General features: G+C 44.3%; 1 protein-coding gene across 4 annotated transcripts in view; it reads left to right on the top strand.

The window, feature by feature from the left end:
- LOC147701101 (chemerin-like receptor 1) overlaps positions 1-10,655 on the top strand; it is an 85,922-nt gene extending 75,267 nt beyond the window's left edge. For all 4 annotated transcript variants that reach the window (XM_086929882.1, XM_086929884.1, XM_086929881.1 and 1 more), the window contains one exon: positions 5,548-10,655. In XM_086929882.1, coding sequence (XP_086786008.1) covers positions 5,587-6,831 — 1,245 coding nt within the window. In that variant the 5' untranslated portion in view covers positions 5,548-5,586 and the 3' untranslated portion in view covers positions 6,832-10,655. The remainder of the gene's footprint in view (positions 1-5,547) is intronic.
- Positions 10,656-23,194: the final 12,539 nt, after the last annotated feature.

Here is a 23,194-nt window from a genome sequence, read left to right as displayed (position 1 = left end):
TAAATGTAATGCCATGCGTTATAATGGCATTGCAGAGTCATGGTACTTTCGTAATGAAAGTATGCGGAGTGATGGTATGTGGAAAGAAAGTTGCGGAATAATGGGTGTTTTCCCTCCCCCGGTAAGTACATTGGTGGCACGGCGGCCCACATCTCCAGCAACATACTCATATTTTTTCACCACCGATTTCAAAAATGCAGAGGTCTCTCTAATTGATGGCCAGCAGCGACATACACTTTTAGACACACCTCCCGCCACAAGTTCTAGAATTGCGAACTTTAGAGCTGGGGAGCTAGGTTTGAATCTGGGCATCAGCTCAACATCCTGTGATTCCAGGCAAATCGCTTTGTCTATCCATGCCTACTACAAATGAATGTGCTCTTCTGTAATGTAAATTGTGCTCATGCCATGTTGTCGAGTTCGCGCTATATAATATTGCAAGGAAAAATAAAGTAGGGAAACTTGAGTTCACACACTACTGAACGCGCACTCTTAAGTGCATCAGCAGTGCACTGTGAATCGGAGCGTTTCACAGGCCTGTCACAGATAAGAAATGCTATCAAAACGAAATCCTACAAAACAATATACTATTGGCCGGCAGCAATTCCTACCCGGACAACGTCGCGACGGGCTACTAGTGAGTAATAAAAAGGAAGATTCAGGCCTGGCAAAAAGGTTTTCTGCACACACAGGGTCTGCAATGGCAAACCTGAGACAGGCTTTCAAAGGTAACTTTAGTGGGTGGCCTACTGATTGCTGCAGCCTAATAGTAGCATTTAATTAACAGTCCCTGGCTACATGTAGTACTATTTACTAGGGATTTTTTATAAGTAAATTTAGGCAAAGGCCACTTTTACCATGCTTTAGAGAGTGAACATAAGCACCTTAGCACTGGTTACCCCGAAAAAAGTGCACAGATTCTTAATAGACAACAAAAATAAGTACAGCAATGGAAGGCAGAGACAGGCAAAACATGTGGGCCAGATCCCACAGAAACATTAAATTACATTAATAATAAGCTGCGTTATTAGAATTTAAATCAACCTAAATGCGCACCCTATGTGGCGAGGGACAAACTACATATTTTATAAAATCTGAAAAAAAAATGCAAGTCTGTAATTGCAGCCTGTTGAAAAAGTAATTAACATGTTATTTTGCTGAAAAAGGACCCAAATAATGCACCTTTAATGGTGTCTACCTATTTTTATACAGGTGTCACCAAATATGTGCTAACACTGGGCTCATTATATGTGGATGGGAGCAAAATTAGGATTCGTACGCACTAATATGGGACTTATTTCCTTATACTAATACTGTGGTTTCTGACAGGGTTTGGCAATAACTCTGGCTCTGATGTACTGACAGTGTCTGGTCTGTATAAGTGTTGGACTTGGCCCTTTTGCAGTGTCATCCCTGAATTTGTTGGTGGTTTTAGGACTCAGGGTACTTTGGCCCTATTTAGCAGTGCAAAGTGCGTGTGCGCTCTGCCCTCCATAGGCTAACATTGGGAACCCCCCCTTATGGGATAACTCCTAAATGGAACAAAATAAACTATGTAATGTTTTGGTATGTTTGGAATGGAAATAATAAATGCTGGGCAATGGTGTGTGCAGATTTATTTTCACTATTTTAGGAATGCCACTTTTAGAAGTTGCAAAAACAACAGTTGATGGACAAAATGCAGAACAATGCCCTACATTCACACCAGTATAGAGATATGGGCCTAAATCCATAATTTTTTTGCTCACCATGCCATTCCAGGTTGAACTCAGCCATATGCAAATCAGTCTTGACCCTGTGCCCCATGGGAACAGTCCAGCCCAAACTGCCAAGCCAGGTCCTCCCTGGACTGGAAACATGCATCCTAGGACCGGTTTCAGGTCGGCATAGGGGCAGATGATTTGCAAATGGCCATGTCTGAACTGGGGTGATGAAGTAGGCTAAAGATTGATGATGGATTAAACCCAGATCAGTTGACTGGGGTTGAGTGTTTGATTTGCTCAAACGCTCCGTCCATCATCCCCTTTGGTATCGCTTTGTTCGCCCTAAGTTGGCCGAGTATGCCCAGACGTGGGTCCCTTGCTCACTTTGCCACTGGATTGAAGATAGCCTGGCTGATAAGAGGTATGAACCCGAAACCGGTCCAAGGATGCTTGTTTCCGTTCCAGGGAAGACATGGCTTGGCAGTTCGGGCTGGACTGTTCCCATGAGGAACAGGGTCAGACTGATTTGCATATGACCATGTCTGAACTGGGGTGGTGGAGTGAGCTAAAGAATGATGAAGGATTAAACCCAGATCAGTTGACTGGGGGTGAGTGTTTGATTTTCTCAAATGCTCCGTCCATCATCCCCTGTGGTATCACTTTTGAAGTTGGTATTTCTGTGTGCTATGCCCCGTCTGCCTGCTTTGAATTGCATGTATGGCTTTTGAGTAACAGAGGCTGATGAGGTGTGTGTGGCTCCAGGAGAGGCAGGGTGAGTCAGCACTAGGCTGAATGGGATATCTGCATTTGGAGTAGTGGGAGGAGAAGTCCCCTGTCCCTAAATAGATCTGTGCCTGTCCTGTACAATGTTTGCTCCGCCCCCTGTGGTGTGTCTGATAACCCAGCCCCAGCTCACAAAGGAAGGGGGAAGCCTGGTAAACAAAGTGATTGACACACTTCCCAGAGCCAGTTGGGACTGGAACCTCCAAGACCCTTCCAGAGGCTTCTAGAAGGTGGTGGACAAAGTAGAAATGTAAAATAAACAGAGGGGCTGCGACCCCATGAGGGTGTTGTGTTTTGTGCTTACTTGGAAGGAACACTCTGCCAGGAGGAATCGCGGCAGGACCCAGCTGCTGACCCCTGAGGGTTCCTGCTTACTGGCCCCTGTGTCCAACTTTGCCCCTCTGCCTTCTACAGGACCAGGAATGGAATTTTGTTGGAGTAAAAACTGCTGTGCCAGGAGGATGGTCACACTGCTAAATTTGACTGTTCCCAGGAACTGCTATCCTGTTCTGCTGAGCTGCCCCACTGCCTGCTGATCTTGCCTAACATTGCCTGACTGCTCTCCTGGCTTCTAGCGGCTCGTGAGCGCTATATTCTAATTAAATAGGAGCGGGAGCCCACCCCGCATGTGGACACCTTTTAAAACTGCAACGGGTGCCCACTCCACGTTTGTGCCGCATTTATGTTTATTTATTCGAGTGGGAGCCCACCCCGCATTTTGAAATTCCCCAAATCACCGACGTGGCCCAACCCGCCAAGAACACCAAGAACAGGGAGCCAACCCCTTAATTGTGCATTGGCTAACGGGCCGCTGCTCATGAGCAACGACCCGGAGAAGAGGAGCACAGGAAAACAGAAGTCAGGCACCTGCTTCTCGCTGTGGACAAGGCATGCCGTATGCCCCCAGGAACCTCGCGGGCTCCACATCGAAGTCCCCGGTCCCTGGAGGGGGCTCGTTGAAGTGCAGAGACAACCCTGGTGTAGGTGCCCAAGGAGTCCCCGCAGGAATCCTGGTGAGTGGGGGTAAGTCCAGAGGCACTGGGAGGGCCCGAGATGGTCTCTACCTGCAGGGCTGCACCGCAGAAGCGGGCAGTTGCATCGTCTGGGGGCATTTCCGATTTTAGAGTCCCGAAGGGGGACTCCAACGTGCCGGTATTTCCTGGCCTGTTTCTTTGTACAGCTGCGCCGCCAGTTGTGGGCTGCTGCAACTTGGGCGCCATTCTTTGCTGTTGAGAGTCCCAGAGTGGGGTTCACCAGGCACGGTAGTGCCAGTGTCTGCTTTCTACAGCTGTGCCACAGAGGCGGGCAGCTTCACCATGGGGGCAATTACTTTTGGTGCCGTTCTGTTTCTTGGACACAGGTGCACTGCAGAAGTGTGCAGCTACAACGTGGGCCCCCAATCGGTACCTTGTTAGTGCCAGTGCTTGTTTCTACAGCTGCAAGAGCGTTGGCAGCTGCAATGACTGACTGGTGTCATTTCAGTAGGTATGATGTGTGCACTACTGTCCTTATGCCTAATGTACTCATGCAAAGGTGGTTATGCAGGATGTGATTTATGCTCATGAATTATGCCTGATCTAAGGTGGCTTATGTCTAATGTCATACTATGATGCTTAGGTTGTGCCTGATCTAAATTTGATTGATGCCTATCGTGGTATAAGGCTGGGTTCACTATTTCACCAGTAGCTACTGGCTGTTTTACATGTATTACTGTTGATTTTACATTTACTGTTTATGCTTTGTGATGGTTCTGGCAGCAGCCCGATTGGCGCTGCCTTGTACATAATCCCCTGTAAATAATGACCTGGTGCTTGTAGGGACAGTGTATACATATCTGTGATTGTGAGTCTAATGTGTTTTAAATAATACAGAGGCTATTTTTATATAACCTTTGAGGAGTCTCTTTTGACTCATCTAAGACAGTGCAAAGGGTTAATGTGCCTGCTGCAAAGAACCTGTAGCATGCAGATCACAGAAGAGTATTTTATGTGCATAGCTTATTGGGTTACTGATTTTGTCACAGAGATCCTTTTGTTATTGTGCAGTTCATAAATTGAAATCATAATCTAGCACAGAGAGCTATGAACTGCCATCAAAGAGCTGCATGCAAAATGTTATGCTTTTCCCAGGTTTTCCTTATCCTAATGTTGCTACAAGGGGTTTGTTTGTGTAGAAATACATCCTTATTAGTAAAGTCAATACTAACCACTGTGTTGCATTCTCAATCCTGGGGCTGTTGTTCTCCAGATGAAATACTCTAAATAAATACCTACCAGTATGGATGACAAGTGAATCCTACACCTTGTAGTCTCCTTTTTTCTTGTGTAACATGTTCTAAACATTGATTCACACAGATATGATTCATTGTCCCTGTATGTGTATGATGTAAAGTGCTCCAACATGCTTCACTAGTAGGAGAGGTGCTATAAAACAAATGAAATACATGTAACAAAGGGGCTATGGAGAGGCACTGTTAGGCTTTGATAGTAAGGGAATCATTGAAGAACCCCGACAAAGATTTTTGTATATGGGTCCACTGTAAGGTCACTGCTTACTATGTATTAAAAACGAATCCAATCTAATAGATATTGAAAAATGTGTTGTAGAATGCACCATTTGAGCCATTTCTTCCCAACTTTTCATTGGAGGATAATGCCCAAAATCCCACGTTGTAGTGGTTAGGCTTGCTTGCTGCACTCGTTTGTTTTGCACCATACAGTGGCTGGTCTGACCGAAGTTGCCAGAGCTGCTTTGGGTTCCTAGTCCAGATTTGCCCTTCTTGGAGGAGAGATCCCCTTGCAACTACAAAGTTATGTTTTTCTCCTATCCATTTATCATCAATGTTAGTGGCTGTGCACTATTCATATTTTCCTCACAGGAGAATCCCAAAATATCCTGTAAAATTCTATTCATATATTATCTAAATTGACTAGTGTTAGAAGGTTCTTCCATCGTGTTGTTATTACTGAGGGGGTGTGCCCCCCTGAGCATACAATGCTACGATCCTGCAACCACTAGGCTGTGCACCAAAATATTTGAAATATTTTTTTCTGTATTTTAGGAGAACAGATGAAGAAAATCTCATTAGTGATTGATAACCATGATGTCCACAAATGGTAATATTACCACGATAATGGATACGGCAACATCAAGTATGGAGACCGTGGTGGCCCTGTTTACAAAGAACATTACCTCAGCAACAGAAGATGCAATCAGCCTTCTCCCCTTCTCAACCTTCTCAAGTATTGCCTCTACTTCAGCAAAGACCAGCAGAGGACTTCCTCAGTGTGATGATGATGACAAAAACATTATAGACCGCACGAATACCTTATCAGTGTTGTTGTATAGTGTGGCATTCCTCCTGGGGGTGATAGGTAATGGCCTTGTCATCTGGGTTACTGGTTTGAAGATGAAAAAGACTGTGAACACTGTCTGGTTTCTGAATCTAGCTCTTGCTGACTTCATCTTCATCATCTTCCTCCCCCTCAGCATCGCCTTCACTGCCATGGACTTTCATTGGCCCTTTGGAAAATTCCTGTGCAAAATGAATGCTGGTGTTAGCTTCCTCAATGTGTACGCAAGCGTCTTCTTCCTTACCATTATTAGCATTGACCGCTGTTTTTCAGTGGTACTTCCAGTGTGGTGCCAGAACCACAGAACCATCAGGCTGGCTTCCATCATTGCTCTGGTCACCTGGCTATTGGCTTTCACCATCAGCTCACCGATCCTTTACTTCCGTGACACCAGAATATCCAGGAGGACAAACACCACAGCCTGCTTCCCAAACTATGGTAACTCACGTTATTTGTTTGAGAAAAGGCAAAAGGCCATTACCATCACTAGGTTCGTGCTTGGCTTTCTCATTCCCTTCATAGTCATAGTTATCTGTTATGGAATCATCTCCTGGCGGATAATACGAAACCGGATGTCCAGCAGATCAAGAAAGCCCTTCTTGATAATGACTGCAGTAATTGTGTGCTTTTTTCTTTGTTGGCTGCCCTTCCATATATTTGCCTTCATAGAATTAAGCATTCACAACGGGACCAGTTGTGCATTGCAAGGATTGCTAAAAGTTGGCATACCCGTTGCTACAAATTTGGCATTCCTTAACAGTTGTATTAATCCCATTCTTTATGTCTTGCTCGGTCATGAGGCCAGGAGCACAATCCGCAAGTCTTTCTTGGTAAAGTTAGAAAGTGCTTTTAAAGAAGATGCTTCACAGGACACTCGTTACTCTAGGAACCAGTCGAAGACTATGTCGGAAGTAGACATGTCTGTTGACCGAGTGACCAGCAAAAAGTTTCCAATGAATCAGGTGTCGGTGACAGAGCCTTTGAATAAATAACTGTTGAATTAATCTGAACTATTCAGTGGCATCAGCTGCACAGCAAAGGACCATTCATTTGCTCTACATGTTTATTTACTGTCCCTTTGAGATTGAAACTCCTTTTCCTGATTTCAATTGAGATGTATTATGCATTGACAGTAATCTTACAGTTTGACTGTCGCTAATGGTTGAATGAAATGTTATGGTCTGTTACTGATTTACAATCCAATAGTCAATGTAGGAAATCTTAGGCCAACTAGTACTCTTTTCAGGTAACTCATATATCCTATCAAATCTTCATCCTTTAAGTCGTCTGTAGCTATGGAGCAACCATTTTATGTTTGTCTCTTCTAAACATGAATTCTATTTTCCCTCGAATCATCTAGCCATGTCTCATCTACTCGTTGTCATCCTGTCTCTCAAAGAGATATACAATATGTATGACTTTACAACGCATGTGTTTACCACAAGTAAATGTATATATATACACACCTAGCGGTCAGGTGCTCCTCACGGGCATGCTGCATGCTAAGAGAAGTTGTATGTGTGTATATATGTATATATCACCTCTTCCTCCAGTAGCGGAAATGCCTTTCATCGCCTTATCGCAGGTGTTGAACATGATGACGCTACCGCTGTGTGCCCTTTTTATACTCCAATGCTCATTTTCCCTTAAAAAGGTAGCCTGTCACTCCAGGGAGGGAGTGGCTTACAAAACTTTATTGACAACTGTGTCCTCAGAGATGCATTTCAACAAACAAATTGCCTTTCTCAATCTGATAACACATGTTTGAAAAGTAGGTAAATTTCAAGTGATCATTTTTACCAAAATGAAATTTACCTGCTTTTACTTTTCAAACACCATCTCTGGGCATCTCTGGGCGTCAGCACGTCAGGCTGATTTAACTTTTCTCAGGGGCGCGTGCTTGTTACTGGCCTCGAGAAGCCATTGAGGGAGATTTGCTTCAGTGGCTTTGATGTCAGTGCCAGGAGACGGGTGTGTGTTGGTCAAGGTGTCAAGGAAGTCTTTTTTATTGATGGCATTCCAATTCCTGCATCTAACAGTGCCACATATGGAAAAAAGGCATGTCATGTGCCACAAGTGCATACGACACAGAGTCTCATTCACCCATACACGTATATCCCATTCATATGCACACATGTTCATACATCTCCAAAGACCACACTCTCACTGACACACATGACAGCCCTTTCATAGTGCCCCTAGTCAAAGTATTTTGTTCAAACCATAGTCTTTAGCACTATGGACATTAGGCTTAAATTCAATGAAACTGGGTGTGGGGGTGTTTGGTAACATTGCACAAGTGGCTTGGCTTTCAGTAGCTCACAATGATTTTCACTGATCAGAAGTGGCTCTCACTACAGGAAAGGTTTGAGACCCCTGTTCTGCAAGGTATGCTTTCCTAGCTATTGGTGACAAGGGTGAACTTGGTTTAATGCACCAACGATGAATGAGAAAGACAAGTTATTGTAGCCCTACAGAACACTATTCAATGTGTTATTGAAATAGAGTTATTGCTTTTGGGTTACTAAAAACCCCTCTTAGGGGATTAGGAAAATCGTTTTAACAGTGACAAACCTATCTTGTTATTCACAGTATCGCACACACACACACACACACACACACTGCACTGAGAAGAATGAACACTATTAAGTAAAAAGTATTTATTAATAGCCTGTTTTCTAAAAAAACTATACAGAATATTATGAAAACGTCAAAAAGGCATATTATAAATATTGAGAATAAAAGGAACATTTCTAACCTGATTAAAATGTCATCTGGAACCTAACACGTACTTCAATGCGCTACAATAACAGAGAATGGAAGGCAGAGCAACTTGCAGTCTAGACTTTCTAATGGAAAACAGATGCACTGCATACCTTGTGACAGCAAAAGCTGTCTTTATCAGCGGAGGCATAAATACAGTGTTCCCTGCGAAAGGCGAACGGACGCTGGTGAGGCGCCCTTCCTCTAGGACTCAGCTTTATCTGGTGCAGGCTTCTAACAAGATGTAGCATCTGCAAAGTGCGAAGTATGTTGGTAGTAGGTGAGACTGGCTTTTGCGATAATCCGGATGAACGAGCTCTCCTGACAAATGGACAAGTGGCAGTCCTTAGATACAACGGGCCTCATTTATGAAGGCCTTGCGCCACCGATGCGTCACTTTTAACATGGGAAAAAGTGACGCATCGGTGGCGCAAGGCCTTCATAAATAAGGCCCAATATCCTTTCAGAAACTGGAATTTCATAAATAAGTTTAGGATTGACTAACATAGATTATGTGCCTCAAGGTGTGAGTCTCCGATGTTTTCTTATGAACATATAGGTAAAAAAAGACAATTCCAATACACCAAGTAACTCACGTGTGGTTTCTACTGCACTCCATTCCGCCAATGAATAATTCTTCACATCTCCAGCTGAGCAGGTGGCACAATCTAGCTGTTCACTCCCCTCATCTTCATAGCCTTTCCTTCCAACCCTGCAACATATCTTTGCATCGACAGCTCCACTCTACTATCTTTTCCTTCATTGTCTAGCTACCAGTACTGCCTTTGCCTCAATACCCCATACAGCCAGTATTCCAATGTCTTTTGAAGCTGAGTAGCTTGTTCATCAGGTGAAGAGTGAGTGAAAGCGAAATATGCAGGGGTGCGATGCTGACCTCCTTTTTATCCTATAAATTGGCTTGAACTATTAACCTGTATGTTGGAGTGATGGGTACAATCTGCCTCTCTAGTGCCCTGTATCCCTGCATCATTGCTTCTCCTTACAGCTGTTGGCCCTTTTCACCATTCAGATACATCCTTCAGCTATCAGACCTTGATCAAACACCTTTATCCCCTCAAGTTTTTCTAAACCAGTCCCATTGCTCTGTCAGTCTGTCCAGGTCTGCCACTATCTGCCTTTACTGCCAATTGTGATTGCATTCCTGAAATCGTTCTTTAGTGATAGGCTTTATAATGCGATTTTTGATGTTATTGTTTACTATAAAGCAATCTCTCCTGCACTCAGTCAAGGCCCAAATGCCCTCGTTTTCCTCACTTATTCTACGATTTTTAAGTGCTCTACTACTGTTCTTTTTTAACCTGGATTATGCATTATAGGAACACTGTGACTACTCTATACATATTGCCTATGCACAAATATCTGACTTGCTTCTACAGTGATGCATTTTCACTTCTCCACGAGATTCACCTATTACCTTGCTCAAATACCTGATTTATTCTCATTATGATGATTTAAAAAAATATATATTTTATATGTTGCTGTTTAGAATAAAGTGTCCACATATTTCACATTGAGTGAGCAGTATAGAAAACTGTTACATAACAAAATGAATACATATATAAATGCTCTTTTTACATCTCTGAAATACCATTCGCATGGAAAACAGATGAAATTACCAGTTACAGTAGAGCAGCAGTGGAAAGAAAAAATATTTACATTAAAGTGATCTTTTTTCCAAATCATTATTATATGGTCATTTATTTGAATTGGACACAGCATTGTTAAATTGCATTCCCCTGCCAAAGCAGAAACCATTATTTTATATTTGCAGCTGTCCCACTGTTTCACCACTTGGTGATGCAATGCAGGTGAATATTGTGCGATTTGTGCCTGTATTGTATTCTTTACTCTACATATAGCATACAGATATAAGGATTTATTATTATTTTGATTTGAATAATGTATATGTTACTTTATTTCTATAAATGGGTTCTTCATGTTTAGTGGTACAGTTGTGCACTGCATTTGCATTATTTTCGTAACCATTTCACTGGAAACTATTCAAAATAAAAGATTATCTCTAAACCAACAATGTATGTGTTTGTCATAGTCTGAGAACAAAATCAGTTCTATTCTTTTCTATTTTTCTGGAATATGTATAATGTTTCCCTAATAGGTAGAAAAATGATAGTATTATCTTTAAAGTTTAAGACTTGCAACCTACCCTGAACCTACTATAATCAGATCTATGTACGTCACGCCACTTAATCCAATGCATGGAAGCAGTCTCCTAGCATAGTCTATGACAATTTTCCAATAATACTGCAGCTCTGTAGGGTAGAGGACATGTACAGTACAGACAATACATGGGCAGTGTAATTAGATTTGTTTTGTAGTTCCTATAAACCTATATTGGACCTGCGCGTTTGGTGTCCGGCCTCATTCTAGACACCCACACCCGGTATGTTAGCCTGCGTACCAGTTAGCTCACAGTGCCACTAGAAACCCCTCTTACCAAGGAGAGAATAGTTCTTTTGAAACTATTGAACATGACAACCCTGATTCCTCAAGATCGTGGAAACAGTGTGATGCTTTTTGTTCAGTCACTTGTGCTCACTTTGCCTCAGAGAGATGCACAGAAAGAACGGTGGGGATGTTTTTCAATAAGCATTTATTGAACCAGCATCATTCTAGTGTAAAATAATTGTGCTAAAACAACCATTAGAGAGAAACAGATATAAATGATTAGAAGCACTGACAGTGTAAAAGGATGAAAGATTTCTACCATTGTGCTAAAACAATGAATACAGGCAGGTAAATAAAATACATGACAGTAATAAAGCATACTAGTGCGATGCGACCCTAACTAGATGTACCTTAGGGTACCTAGCATGTATGTAGGTGTAAAGCCAAGAATCCCTCTAGGGCAAAATCAACCCTGTTACCTGAAGTGAGAGACTGTTGAACCCCATCTTGGTCTCAAGATGGACACCCTGCAAGGGATGTCAGACCACTGCAAGCTGGAGTGTCTGCATGCAGGAACCTCGGCATCTTGTGTCCGTGTGTCAGCATACAAGTCCTTTTCTCCTCTGATTACCTTAGCAAGATATGGTGTTTATATACCCAAAGTGGTACTCTCTGGGTTCTACCTTGCTGTATCATGTCAGACTTTGGATGACAGAAGGAATGACCCTTATTCTTAGTGATTATGCAGGAGATGGTAGTCCTGATAAGTTTCCAAGAATCCTCATGCATAATGGATGAGGCTAGTTTTCAGGGAAAACCCACACCCAGTAAGCAGTACTGTGACTAGTTAAGAGGTCAGTCCCAAGAACCGTTGTGTAGTGTAATGGTAAGGGCGAATACAGGTGAAAGGTTAGGTGAATACCAGAGCCTATAATGAGGTACCATGATGAAACATAACAGATTTAGATTATAGAGGGGTTTATTAGAGTAAACATACATAAGTGTAGTAAAGCCGCGCCCAAAGTAGCTTCAAAAGAGTAAAATATTTTAAGTGCTAATAAGTACCAGATTTTGGCAGAGATTTCGGAATCTCAAGAAAGGGTGGCTATAAAAAGAGAACGAGGACAAGCAGGAGCTGGAGAGGGGGATCCTTCTGAAATAATAGACCTACAATTGGGCCAATGTCAGCCCCTGATACAGCAGGAAACATCTCCACAGCAGGTTGCGTCGCCTCAGATCTTAGACCAAGATGGAGCAGAAACAGTAGGGAAACAAATGGCGACCACTAGTATTGGAGGGGGAGATATAATGCAATCAGGAGGTATGCATGAAGGTGACCAATCTCACCCACCACTTTTGATACAGCCTCATCGGGTGCAGCACCCTAAGCTACAATCGCAGCCTCTGCCTCTATCTCAGCCCCTGGCGCTCGCACAGTCCCTACCTCTGCAATTGCTGTCGGTGCCGCATCTGCAGCCTCACTCTCAACTTCTGTTAAAGTCTCTGTCTGCGTCATCGACTGTATCACAAGATAACATACAATCAGTAGTAGAGTTAATTCAGTTACTAACGACCGAAGTATGAAGCAGATTTGAAATATCTGAGCAGAACCAGAAGGATATCAGGTCAGTTTGCGATAACCTGGGAAGGAAGTTGGATGAGGTGAACACCAGGACCGCACAGTTGGAAGTGGAAGTGAAAGGACTAACTTCTCAAACAAAAGCTAACACAAGGGAAATTACCTACCTTAGAGGAGGAGAGAGGCTATTGAAAGAAAAAATTGATCGTTAGAAAACAATCAAAGGTGGTGTAATCTGCGGATTTTAAAGATCCCAGAGGGAGCAGAAGGAGAAGACATCAAGTCTTTTGTGGTGCATTTGTTGAAAGAAGGATTGCAAGGGACATGGACGGAAGAAGAATCAACAAAAGATATACAGAGGGTGCACAGAGACCCTTACATGAGGAATTTGAACAAAAGCAAACCGAGGAAAATACTGGTGAACTTTCACACATATAATTTGATAGAGGAAATCCTTCTGAAAGCACTAAAATTAAGACTTTTGACAGTGGATGGAAATGACTTTGAAATTAGATCAGACATCTCACAAATTACCGCAAACAGGCAATGGAAATTAGGAAAACTGATTGAGCCATGTAAGAGCCTGGGAGCAACGGTACAGTTAAAGTTTCCCGCCAGTCTGCGTGTTATGTATAACAATATAATGCAGAACTTCCACAGAGTTGAAGATGCAGAAAATTGTCTAGAATCAATCTCTGAGACAGCTGCCAGGTAGAATATGGGATGGGGATAATCTTCCAATCCTGATATCTCCGAAGCTATAAATAGCTCGTAAAATATAGATAATGTAGCATAGAAAAGGATAACATTTTGGAAGCATGTTTTAGGGGCACGATTGTTAATAGAAGTAAATCTCCCGAATGGGGGCCTCCCAAGGCTCTTTAGCCATTAAGGAAGAAGAGGTGGGGTTCCCAAGGGGAGGGGGGTCAATTAACAAGGGTTGATGTTAGTGCACAGTTGTGGGAGCATGGTGGAAAAAAGATTTAAAAAATGTTGTCCTCAATATACATCATACACCAGGTTGTAATGGAGCCAGAGAGAACAAAAGTAATGGCAGATAGTCAGAAGCCGCAAATGGAATTTTTATCTTGGAACGTATATGGCCTAAGACGATCGCATAGGCGGGAGAGGGTTCTGCAGTACTTGAAGGATGCGCCAGCTCAAGTTATTTTGATACAATAGACGCACCTAACCTGTAAGGAGATGAATGAGCTATTCGAGAAAAAGGAAATGGGTGCAAAGTCTGATATGTACGGAACAGCAACTTACAATAAGAGGGGTGGCGGTTTTGATCAAATCAAATGCCCAAGTTGAAGTAATGGAAAGCAGAGTAGACAGGACAGGCAGATTGGCAATTATGAAGATAAAATGTTATAAGCAGATATATACAGTGGTTGGATATTATGGGCCCAATATAGATGACCCTCTGCCGTTTGGTCAGTTGGTTTCAGAGTTATTGGATTTTTGCGACCCGGTCATAATGGCAGGAGACTTCAATGTAGTCTTAGGCGGTAATTTAGATTGGTCCACTAAAAGTAGGAGCAAGACGCATAACAAGTCGAGGTCATTAATAATCAACACAGTTAAATCTTTAGGGTGGTGTGAAATATGGAGAGAAAAGAAGGGGTCTTTAAAGAGTTTTACATTTAATAACAAAAACTACGGCCATCAGTCTAGAATAGACTTCTTCCTAGTGAACCAAAGCATCAAACATCAAGTTGGAGACGTAAACCACGTGGGCGCGCATATGTTAGACCACTCTGCCATAACGCTAACGCTGGGACTCAAGCAACTGGTGTCCACCCCCACCCACCTCGCCGGACACACACTCGACGCCGTCTTCTCATCCAGCACAGACATCAACTTCAGCCACGCCACAGAGCTTCAATGGACGGACCACAGCTGCGTCCACTTCGCCTTCAAGAGAACAACGACCCACCAACACCAGCAACACACCGCCCGCAGAAGCTGGAACAAGATCACAGCAGACCAGCTCGCCACCTCCCTGAGCCAACACCCTCCTGCCAGCTCAGCGAACCCCAGCCAGGCCGCCGATAACATCACGAAGTGGATCAGCAACTGCGCAGACGAACTCGCCCCGCTGAGGACCCCGCCCAGCAGACCCGGCAGCAAGAAGGCCCCATGGTTCACCGACGAACTCAAGAGCTCCAAGAAGAACTGCCGAGCCCTCGAGAAAGTCTGGAAAAGGGACCCGACACCGGACAACAGGACCTCCTACAAACTGGCCACCCGGAAACACCACCAGCTGATCCGCGCCGCCAAGAGAACAGCATTCAAGGACCGGTTGGACAACAACGCACACAACAGCAAGGAACTCTTCAACATCGTGAAAGAGCTTTCCAACCCCAGCGCAGGAAACAACGACATCACCCCATCGCAAGACCTCTGCAACTCCCTCGCCTCATACTTCCACAACAAGATCACGGACATACACAGCAGTTTCAACAACCAACCAACGCACACCACGACCGACCTGCCACCCCCCCCCACCATCACCCTCCACGCCTGGACCCCGATCAGCACAGAAGACACCATCCGCACGATGAACTCCATCCACTCCGGATCACCAACCGACCCCTGCCCTCACCACGTCTTCAACAAGGCCGACGCTGTCATCGCACCCCACCTGCGAGACATCATCAACACATCCTTCGACACCGCCATCTTCCCCGAAAGCTGGAAACACGCCGAACTCAGCGCTCTTCTCAAGAAACCAACAGCAGACCCCACCGACCTCAAGAATTACCGCCCCATCTCGCTTCTCCCGTTTCCAGCCAAAGTCATCGAGAAGACCGTCAACAAGCAGATGGCCGCCTTCCTCGAGACGAACGGATCCCTCGACCCCTCACAGTCCGGCTTCCGAGCCAAACACAGCACCGAGACCGCCCTCATCGCCGCCACCGATGACATCCGAGCCCTGATGGACAATGGAGAAACAGCGGCCCTCATCCTCCTAGACCTCTCCGCGGCATTCGACACGGTCTGCCACCGCACCCTAACACGGCGCCTCAGCAACATCGGTATCCAGGACAAGGCGCTGGAATGGATCATCTCCTTCCTCGACGGAAGAACACAGCGAGTCCGCCTACCACCGTACAAGTCAGAGGCCTCGGAAGTCATCTGCGGCGTCCCCCAAGGATCATCACTGAGCCCCACCCTCTTCAACGTCTACATGAGCCCCCTCGCGGCCATCGTACGCAAACACCACCTCAGCATCATCTCCTACGCCGACGACACCCAGCTGATCCTCTCCCTGACCAACGACCCCGCCGCCGCCAGAGCCAACCTGCACGAAGGGATGAAAGAGGTAGCCGAGTGGATGACGACCAGCCGCCTGAAACTGAACTCGGACAAGACGGAGGTCCTCATCCTGGGCTCTTCACCCTCCGCCTGGGACGACTCCTGGTGGCCTCCCGCCCTGGGCACCGCACCCAAACCGACAGACCATGCACGAAACCTGGGCTTCATCCTGGACTCCTCCCTCTCCATGACCAGGCAAGTCAACAGCGTCTCCTCGGCGTGCTTCAACATCCTACGCATGCTACGGAAGATCTTCTGGTGGATCCCCTCAGAGACCAGGAAGACCGTCACCCAGGCCCTCGTCACCAGCCGACTGGACTACGGCAACGCCCTCTACGCCGGGACCACCGCCAAGCTCCAGAAGAGACTCCAGCGGATCCAAAACGCCTCAGCCAGACTCATCCTCGACATCCCACGATCCAGCCACATCTCCGGACATCTGAGAGACCTTCACTGGCTCCCCATCAACAAGAGAATAACCTTCCGCCTCCTCACCCACGCACACAAAGCCCTACACGACCAAGGCCCGAGCTACCTCAACAGCCGAGTCAACTTCTACGCTCCCAAACGCCACCTCCGATCAGCCAACCACGCCCTCGCCGCCGTCCCCCGCATCCGAAGAGCGACTACAGGAGGAAGGTCCTTCTCCTACCTGGCCGCCAAGACCTGGAACTCCCTCCCGTCCGACCTGCGCCTGACCCAAGACCACCTCTCCTTCAGGAAGAAGCTGAAGACCTGGCTGTTCGAGCAGTAGCGGCACCCCCCCTCCCCAGCGCCTTGAGACCCTACGGGTATGTAGCGCGCTTTATAAGTGTCACTGATTGATTGATTGATTGATTGATTTCCACAGGACACGGGGGGTACAACAGCTATGGACTATGGATCGCACCATATTGGTGGATGATACGTTAATAGAAAGACTGAGTCAGGAATCCCAAGAATTTTTTGATAACAATCTACGAAGTGCTCCCTTAGGTATAGTTTGGGACACTTATATAGCCTTTCTAAGAGGGAGGATTACATCGGCTCAGGTATATAAAAACAAGTAGAGGAAGGCGGAAATTCAAGACCTAGAAAGAAAGATTCAGACTCTGGAACATAAGATACACAATAATGAGATAGGATGTGAGGAGGGTCAAGCTTCTATCCAGACTCATAAATTAAATCTAGTAGCCGTGCTAGAAAAGAGGTTACAAGATAGATGGCGCGCTGGTAAACTGGCTCATTTTACTATGGGGAGGGGTGTGGCAAGCTTTTAGCTTGGAAGATAAAATGTGACCAGGCAAGAAGCTACACAAAGGAGCTAAATTATGAGACAGCAGGAGGCCCAATAAAAGTGGGGGATAGTATGGAGGACATAATACTAAAATATTTTAAGCAAGTATATACAGAAGACCTGACTACAACAGGGGCTGAGATATTAGAATGGCTACAACAAGAGCTCCCACTTGAAATATCAGAGTTTCAGAAGGAGGGTATCAATGAGGAGTTAACGGAGGAAGAAATTGAGAAGGCAATTAAACTAGGGAAATCAAATAAAGCGGCGCCCTGGATGGCCTCCCTTCGGAATTATATAAAAAATTAGAGAAAGTCTTAGTTCCGGTTTTAAAGAAACTTTTTTCTGCTATATTTGAAAAGGGAGAAGAGATCCCTCCCTCATGGAACGAAGCCACTGTCACGCTTATACTAAAACCAGACAAACCACCAGACTGTTGTGACTCATATAGGCCTATCTCGCTATTAAATTCTGATTATAAGATCTACTCAAAATATTAGCGGATAGGTTAAATGGGGTGGTGGGAGCACTCTTGCATGAGGATCAAAAGGGGTTTGTGAGAGGGAGAAATATTAAAGACCTTACGTATAACCTCATAGGCGCCATTGATCTAGCCTCGGTGGACAAATTGCCTTTAGCAGTTATTACAGTTGATGCAACCAAGGCTTTCAATCGAGTGAACTGGCGATATTTGGAGGAAATTTTGAGGTTATCTAATTTAGGAGGGAATTTCTGTAGGGCCATAATGCAATTAAATACAGCCCCATCTGCAAAAGTATTAATAAATGGAAGATTATCCAAGAAGTTTAACATTTGTAGGGGGACGATGGCCTTTAAGGAAGAATGGCTCAAAAAGGCTCAGTCCAAAATCTCCAGCTGTATATGGGCCTCTAAAAGTGCGTATCTCCTGGAAGAAACTTAGAAGGCAAAATGAGAAAGGAGGACTTAAGTTGCCGGATCTTTCCTACTATGCATGGGTGTTTTTGTTAAAAGGAGGGAAAAGTTTGTTTAAAGCTCCAGAGGAGTCGGATATAGGCAAAATGTATAAAGCTATGCTAAAAAAACGTATAAGGGGGAGACTCTGACTTCATACATAAATATGGGGACCCTCTCTACTTTAAAAAGATTAGATTAAAAACTCTGCAGGGTTTAGCTATAGTCTGGTATAAAGTTAGGAGAGAACTAAAGATCAACTATTATAGCTGCTGGGCGTGAATCTTCGATTCGCCAGGATCCCCAGAATGGACTACGGACAGTTTGGCACTGCCATTAAAAGAAGCGGGAATACTGCTCTGTGGCGCATTGATGAAAAATGATGCTTTAATCTCCTGGGAGGAGGCCCAAATACTAACGAAGGGTCGTTTATCAAGATTTAAATATCTTCAAATGTTGAGTTGGAGTCGTATTGAGGGACTTGTGGCAGGACAAGATAATAAACTGGAATCATTCCTGGCGGCTGGAGAAACCTGAAGAAAGAGGTGGCACAAGGATATTGGCTGTTGGTTGAGCTGAGTGATGGTCATTTCAGCCTGCCGAAAGAACTATGGGAGAAGAGCTTGTCTGGGGAGCAGTTGGTAGAATTATGGCAAGTATCTTGTACTACTTTATAATCCACAGTATGGCCCGCAAATTTAAGGCGGAACCACCTCTTTTGTCTCCACAGGGTTTATTGGACGCCATACAAATTATCTGAAATGGGGAATGGAGTAGTGGCAAAATGTCCTAAATGTGATAAAATTAAAGGCGATGATATCCACATGTTTTACGACAGTTCAATGATCCAGGATTTTTGGTTGGAAGTGAGTAATCCAATCTCTGTTATACTTGGAGAGACGCTCCAGGTAAGCATATCTTTGATTTTTTTTCGGGGGTCCCTGTTAATTATGCATCACAGATAAAAAACACAAATAAATTGATTTTTCTCCTCATTTTACTCGACCGTAGGGAAATATGTAAAAATTGGGTGAAAGCGGTGCCTCCCAGTAACATAGAATGGATGGCCTCTATACAACATACTAATGTCTTAGACAGATCTTCAATAAGTAATAGAAACAACTTCTGGGTTCCAGATGAGAAATGGGTTGAATCTATAAAAGTCTGATGATTAGGCCTCTATACAAAATTGCCAAATACTCTGATGATGGCATACAAGGGCCGTAAAAGATCAGCTACCGACGGGTGAATAAGGAGGGCAAGGTGTAGGGTGATCCATCCCAATATACGCTTGATGGGGTAGTTTCAATCCTTTCTTGATTGGAACTTGAGACCCAAAGCTCTGGTATACTTGGGCAATGAGGAAACAAAATGAGGAAAAAAATAAAAAAAATAAGTGTAGTAAAGTAAGCTACACATGTTTCAGAAATCCAATAAATGAAATCAATTTACACTAAGGCGATGGGTAGAATGCTTTGAAGAGCCCCCTCACATGAAGTACTCATTCCAATCCCCTTTTCTCTCCAGGTTTGACTTTATTCTTCATCAATTACTTTGAAGCTTTGACGTGAAGGTGGCTAATATCTTCCTGATATCTAGGATTTTATTATTGGCCAATTCTATTTGTTCTGGTCTAGTATGGGGAAAAGGAAGTTATTAGAAACATTGATGAGAAAATCTACGTCCAAGAAAAGTTTACCCCTGCAGTTACTAACACCCTAATACCCTAATAAACAATTTGATTAACAAGGTGGAAACCATGCCGCACCCCAACCTTCTTCTGCTATTAACTTTGTACCTTCCTTGCATGCGTCACCACTCTGTGGTGCCAAGGGGTCTGGCAAACCTATTGCTGGGTTTTTTGCAAGAAACCATGGGCAAAAGTCTAAAGCATCACAGACACGGCGTTGTGACCCTGTGAGTAAAAGGAATGACAGCATTGTGATGAGCCCTGTGGCCATCGTTCACCCCTGTCTTCTCCGCTTTGCACCCTACCACTTCTAATGTTCCTTGCAGCAATCGCCATGCCCTCCAGGCAAGTCTGGGGTATGCAGATGTTGCTGAGCTGCTTGCTGCACCTGATCTGATCCTCAAGAAAGCCAAATTGGGTCTTTGATAAGGCTGGTCCAAACCTTATTGAAGGTTGGTCCAAACCTTGCTAAAGCCAGGTAAAGGACTTAAAGGTAGAGATTACATTATTTGGTTCATAAAAGGATGCCTTGTTTGCACTCCCCCTTTATCAGGTAAGAACTTTCTGGATACCAACTCTACAAACATCTCAGTGCAGACCAAGTCCGGTCAGTCTGTAAATATTTCCCACAGTCTCAAGCTCCTCCAGCACCTCCAAGTTGCTGAGACAAAGGTAGGAATGCCTGGGTTTTCTAGACAGCCTTTACTAACTTCTTCCAGCCCCTTAACATCATTTGAGTCATGCACCTGACAGCAAAAGGCTGGCTGTCCCCTGCTCCATACGCAGTACTGGACCTTGGCTAATGAATCAGTCTCTAGTTGGATGTCAAGGCCCCTCAGTTCCTCATTGTCTGTTTAGAATGGGTGTGCTATTTGGAGAAGCGAAGCAACATCTTTATGCTCAATGTCCCAAGGTTACCTGAAGGGGTCAGCGAAGATCAAGACTCACTAATCAACATCGACATTCATTGGCTTCTAACTGTAAGAAAATGTTCATCTGTCATCCGCCAGGACATTGTCGGAGTAAAGTGTATGTCATCTTTATTGGACAGTTGAGTTATCGTTGAATTAGTTTTAGGCTCATCCAGACTAGCAGAGAACCCGATGGCCCTTCAGTTGTGTTTTCCAACCCCAGCATCATCCAACATCTGCCAGATATTTATTGCACCACGTAGCTCAGCCGGAATTGAAAGGTCTCATTCTAAGCCTTGGGCCTCAGATGTACCTGAGATATGACAGCCAATCCCATCGGTAGATCCAAATACATTTCTCCCAATTCCAAGCAACCAACATGAGATCAGGAACACCTTGTCATGGAACATTGCTGACCTTAGTTCTAATTTGGTTTTCATCAATAAATTTGACCTTTGCCTGTTCCAGGAAACCTGGTGTGTTGAGCAAGTGCACAGATTGGCGGTTTACAAATACATTTGTGTCCAGCTATATCTCAGGATAGGAGGCAGCCTGTGGGTGGTTTCATTGTATGGAATTAAAAGACCCCAGCTTGTACTGCCACAAAATGTGATCTAAACTCTCTGGATATTTTGGGCTTGTGGCATGCTAGAGGTGGCCCTTCTTCCTACTTTCTCAGTGTTTTCTGCAAAACAAATGAGGCAAGCAAACTTTTCTTTACTTTTGAAATTTTAGAGGACGTTATTGGCTCCCTCCCTCATAAAAACCATGTCATTATTCCTGGTGACTTAAAAGTAGCATTTGAACCCTTGGTCTTTAATCTCCTTAATATTACCTGGTGTGTTGAGCCAGTGCACAGATCGGGGTTTACAACCTTTTTTTGTCCAGCTATCTCTCAGGACAGGAGGCGGACTGTGGGTGGTTTCATTGTATGGTTTAAAAGACGCTAGCTTGTACTGTCGCAAAGTGTGATCTAAACTCTCTGGATATTTTGGGGTTCTTATGTGCTAGAGGTGACCCTTCTTACTACGTTTTCGGTGTTTACGGCAGAACAAATGAGGCAAGCAGACTTTTCTTCACTTTTAGAATTTTAGAGGACGCTATTGGCTCCCTCCCTCATAACAACCATGTAATTATTGCTGGTGACTTAAATGTAGCCTTTGAACCCTTGGTCTTTAATCTCCTTAATATTACAGAGGTAGAAGATATTGCATGGGGGCGGGGCATTCCTCATTTACAGTTGGAAAAGGTGCATGGTGGTCGTTAACCAGCTGATGGGCTTATTCCTTCGACTTGGCAAAAGAGCTAGCAATGGTAGGTCCATAGCAGACCATGGTGCTTTTACTTTCAAGCATTCTCAACAAAAGTTTTGCATCAATTATAGATTGTTATCTATCCAGTTATGGCCCTCCATTACAGACATAGTTGTGGTTGAGAGCAATGACAGTGACCACAGCATCCTTGATTTGACTCTTAAGGGGTTATCGGCTTCCAGTTTACCAGGGTGGCATTTCTAAGTTACCAGAAGATCTGACCATCTAGCACAAAAAGCAGGCCTTTCAATGGGAGGATGTCTGTACGGATCCACAGATGCTGGCTTTGATCTATGGGCAGGTTGCAGACACCTTAGAACTATTTACTTCCTGTGTCCTCACCCTGTTCTTGTATCTAACTCCCATGAGAAACTATTTATTTCTCTGCAAAGCCTTCAGAGTAAAAGTGACAGCAAGGCAGTCAAATGTCATCCTACCTGTCTGTGGTTTGACAGACATTGTAGGAAGGTAAGATCAATTCTTTCATTGTCTTTGAAGGCAGGGGATAGCATTGACATCCATAGTGCCAGAAAAGTCTATAAAGATGCATAGTCTCCGGCCAAACTAGTACGGGAAAGCAAGGTCTGGGAAGACCTGGTATTAGCTGCCAGGGCAGGGGACACAAAGCAATTCTGGGGTAAAATGGGCCATGCTAGTCGCTATGCTACTACCTGGTTGACCTGTAATCTACAACCTGAGACCTGGGTGAACCATTTTCAGAAGACCTATGCACCCAAGCTGAATTTCACATGTAGCGATACCAAATTATCCTCCATTCCTGTAGGAAGTGAAGCAACTCCATTGGATTTCCAATTCAAATATATGTTGGATGCAATAAAGATGATTAATCGCAACAAAGCCATCTCTGGGGATTACATCTGGGTCGCCTATTTTGTTCTGTTGTTTCATTCCACCTTGGAGGGCAGCCCAGTCCCAGGATCTATGCAGATATTGTTCCAATATTTAAAATGGTGTGTAAAGATGACCCTGGGAATTGCAGACCCATTAGCCTTAACAATACATCCATTTTTTCCCCATCTTGTTCTAGGGTAATTGACTGAGTGGATTCAGGAGAACACTATTTTATCAGATATACAGAGGGGATTTAGTAGCACGGTTAGTATTGTCGATCAAATTATCTG

This window comes from Lissotriton vulgaris, chromosome 7 (assembly GCF_964263255.1).
Source record: "Lissotriton vulgaris chromosome 7, aLisVul1.2, whole genome shotgun sequence".
Classification (NCBI taxonomy): domain Eukaryota; kingdom Metazoa; phylum Chordata; class Amphibia; order Caudata; family Salamandridae; genus Lissotriton; species Lissotriton vulgaris.
Note: the sequence above shows the minus strand (reverse complement) of the source record. Positions and strands in the feature narration are given on the sequence as shown.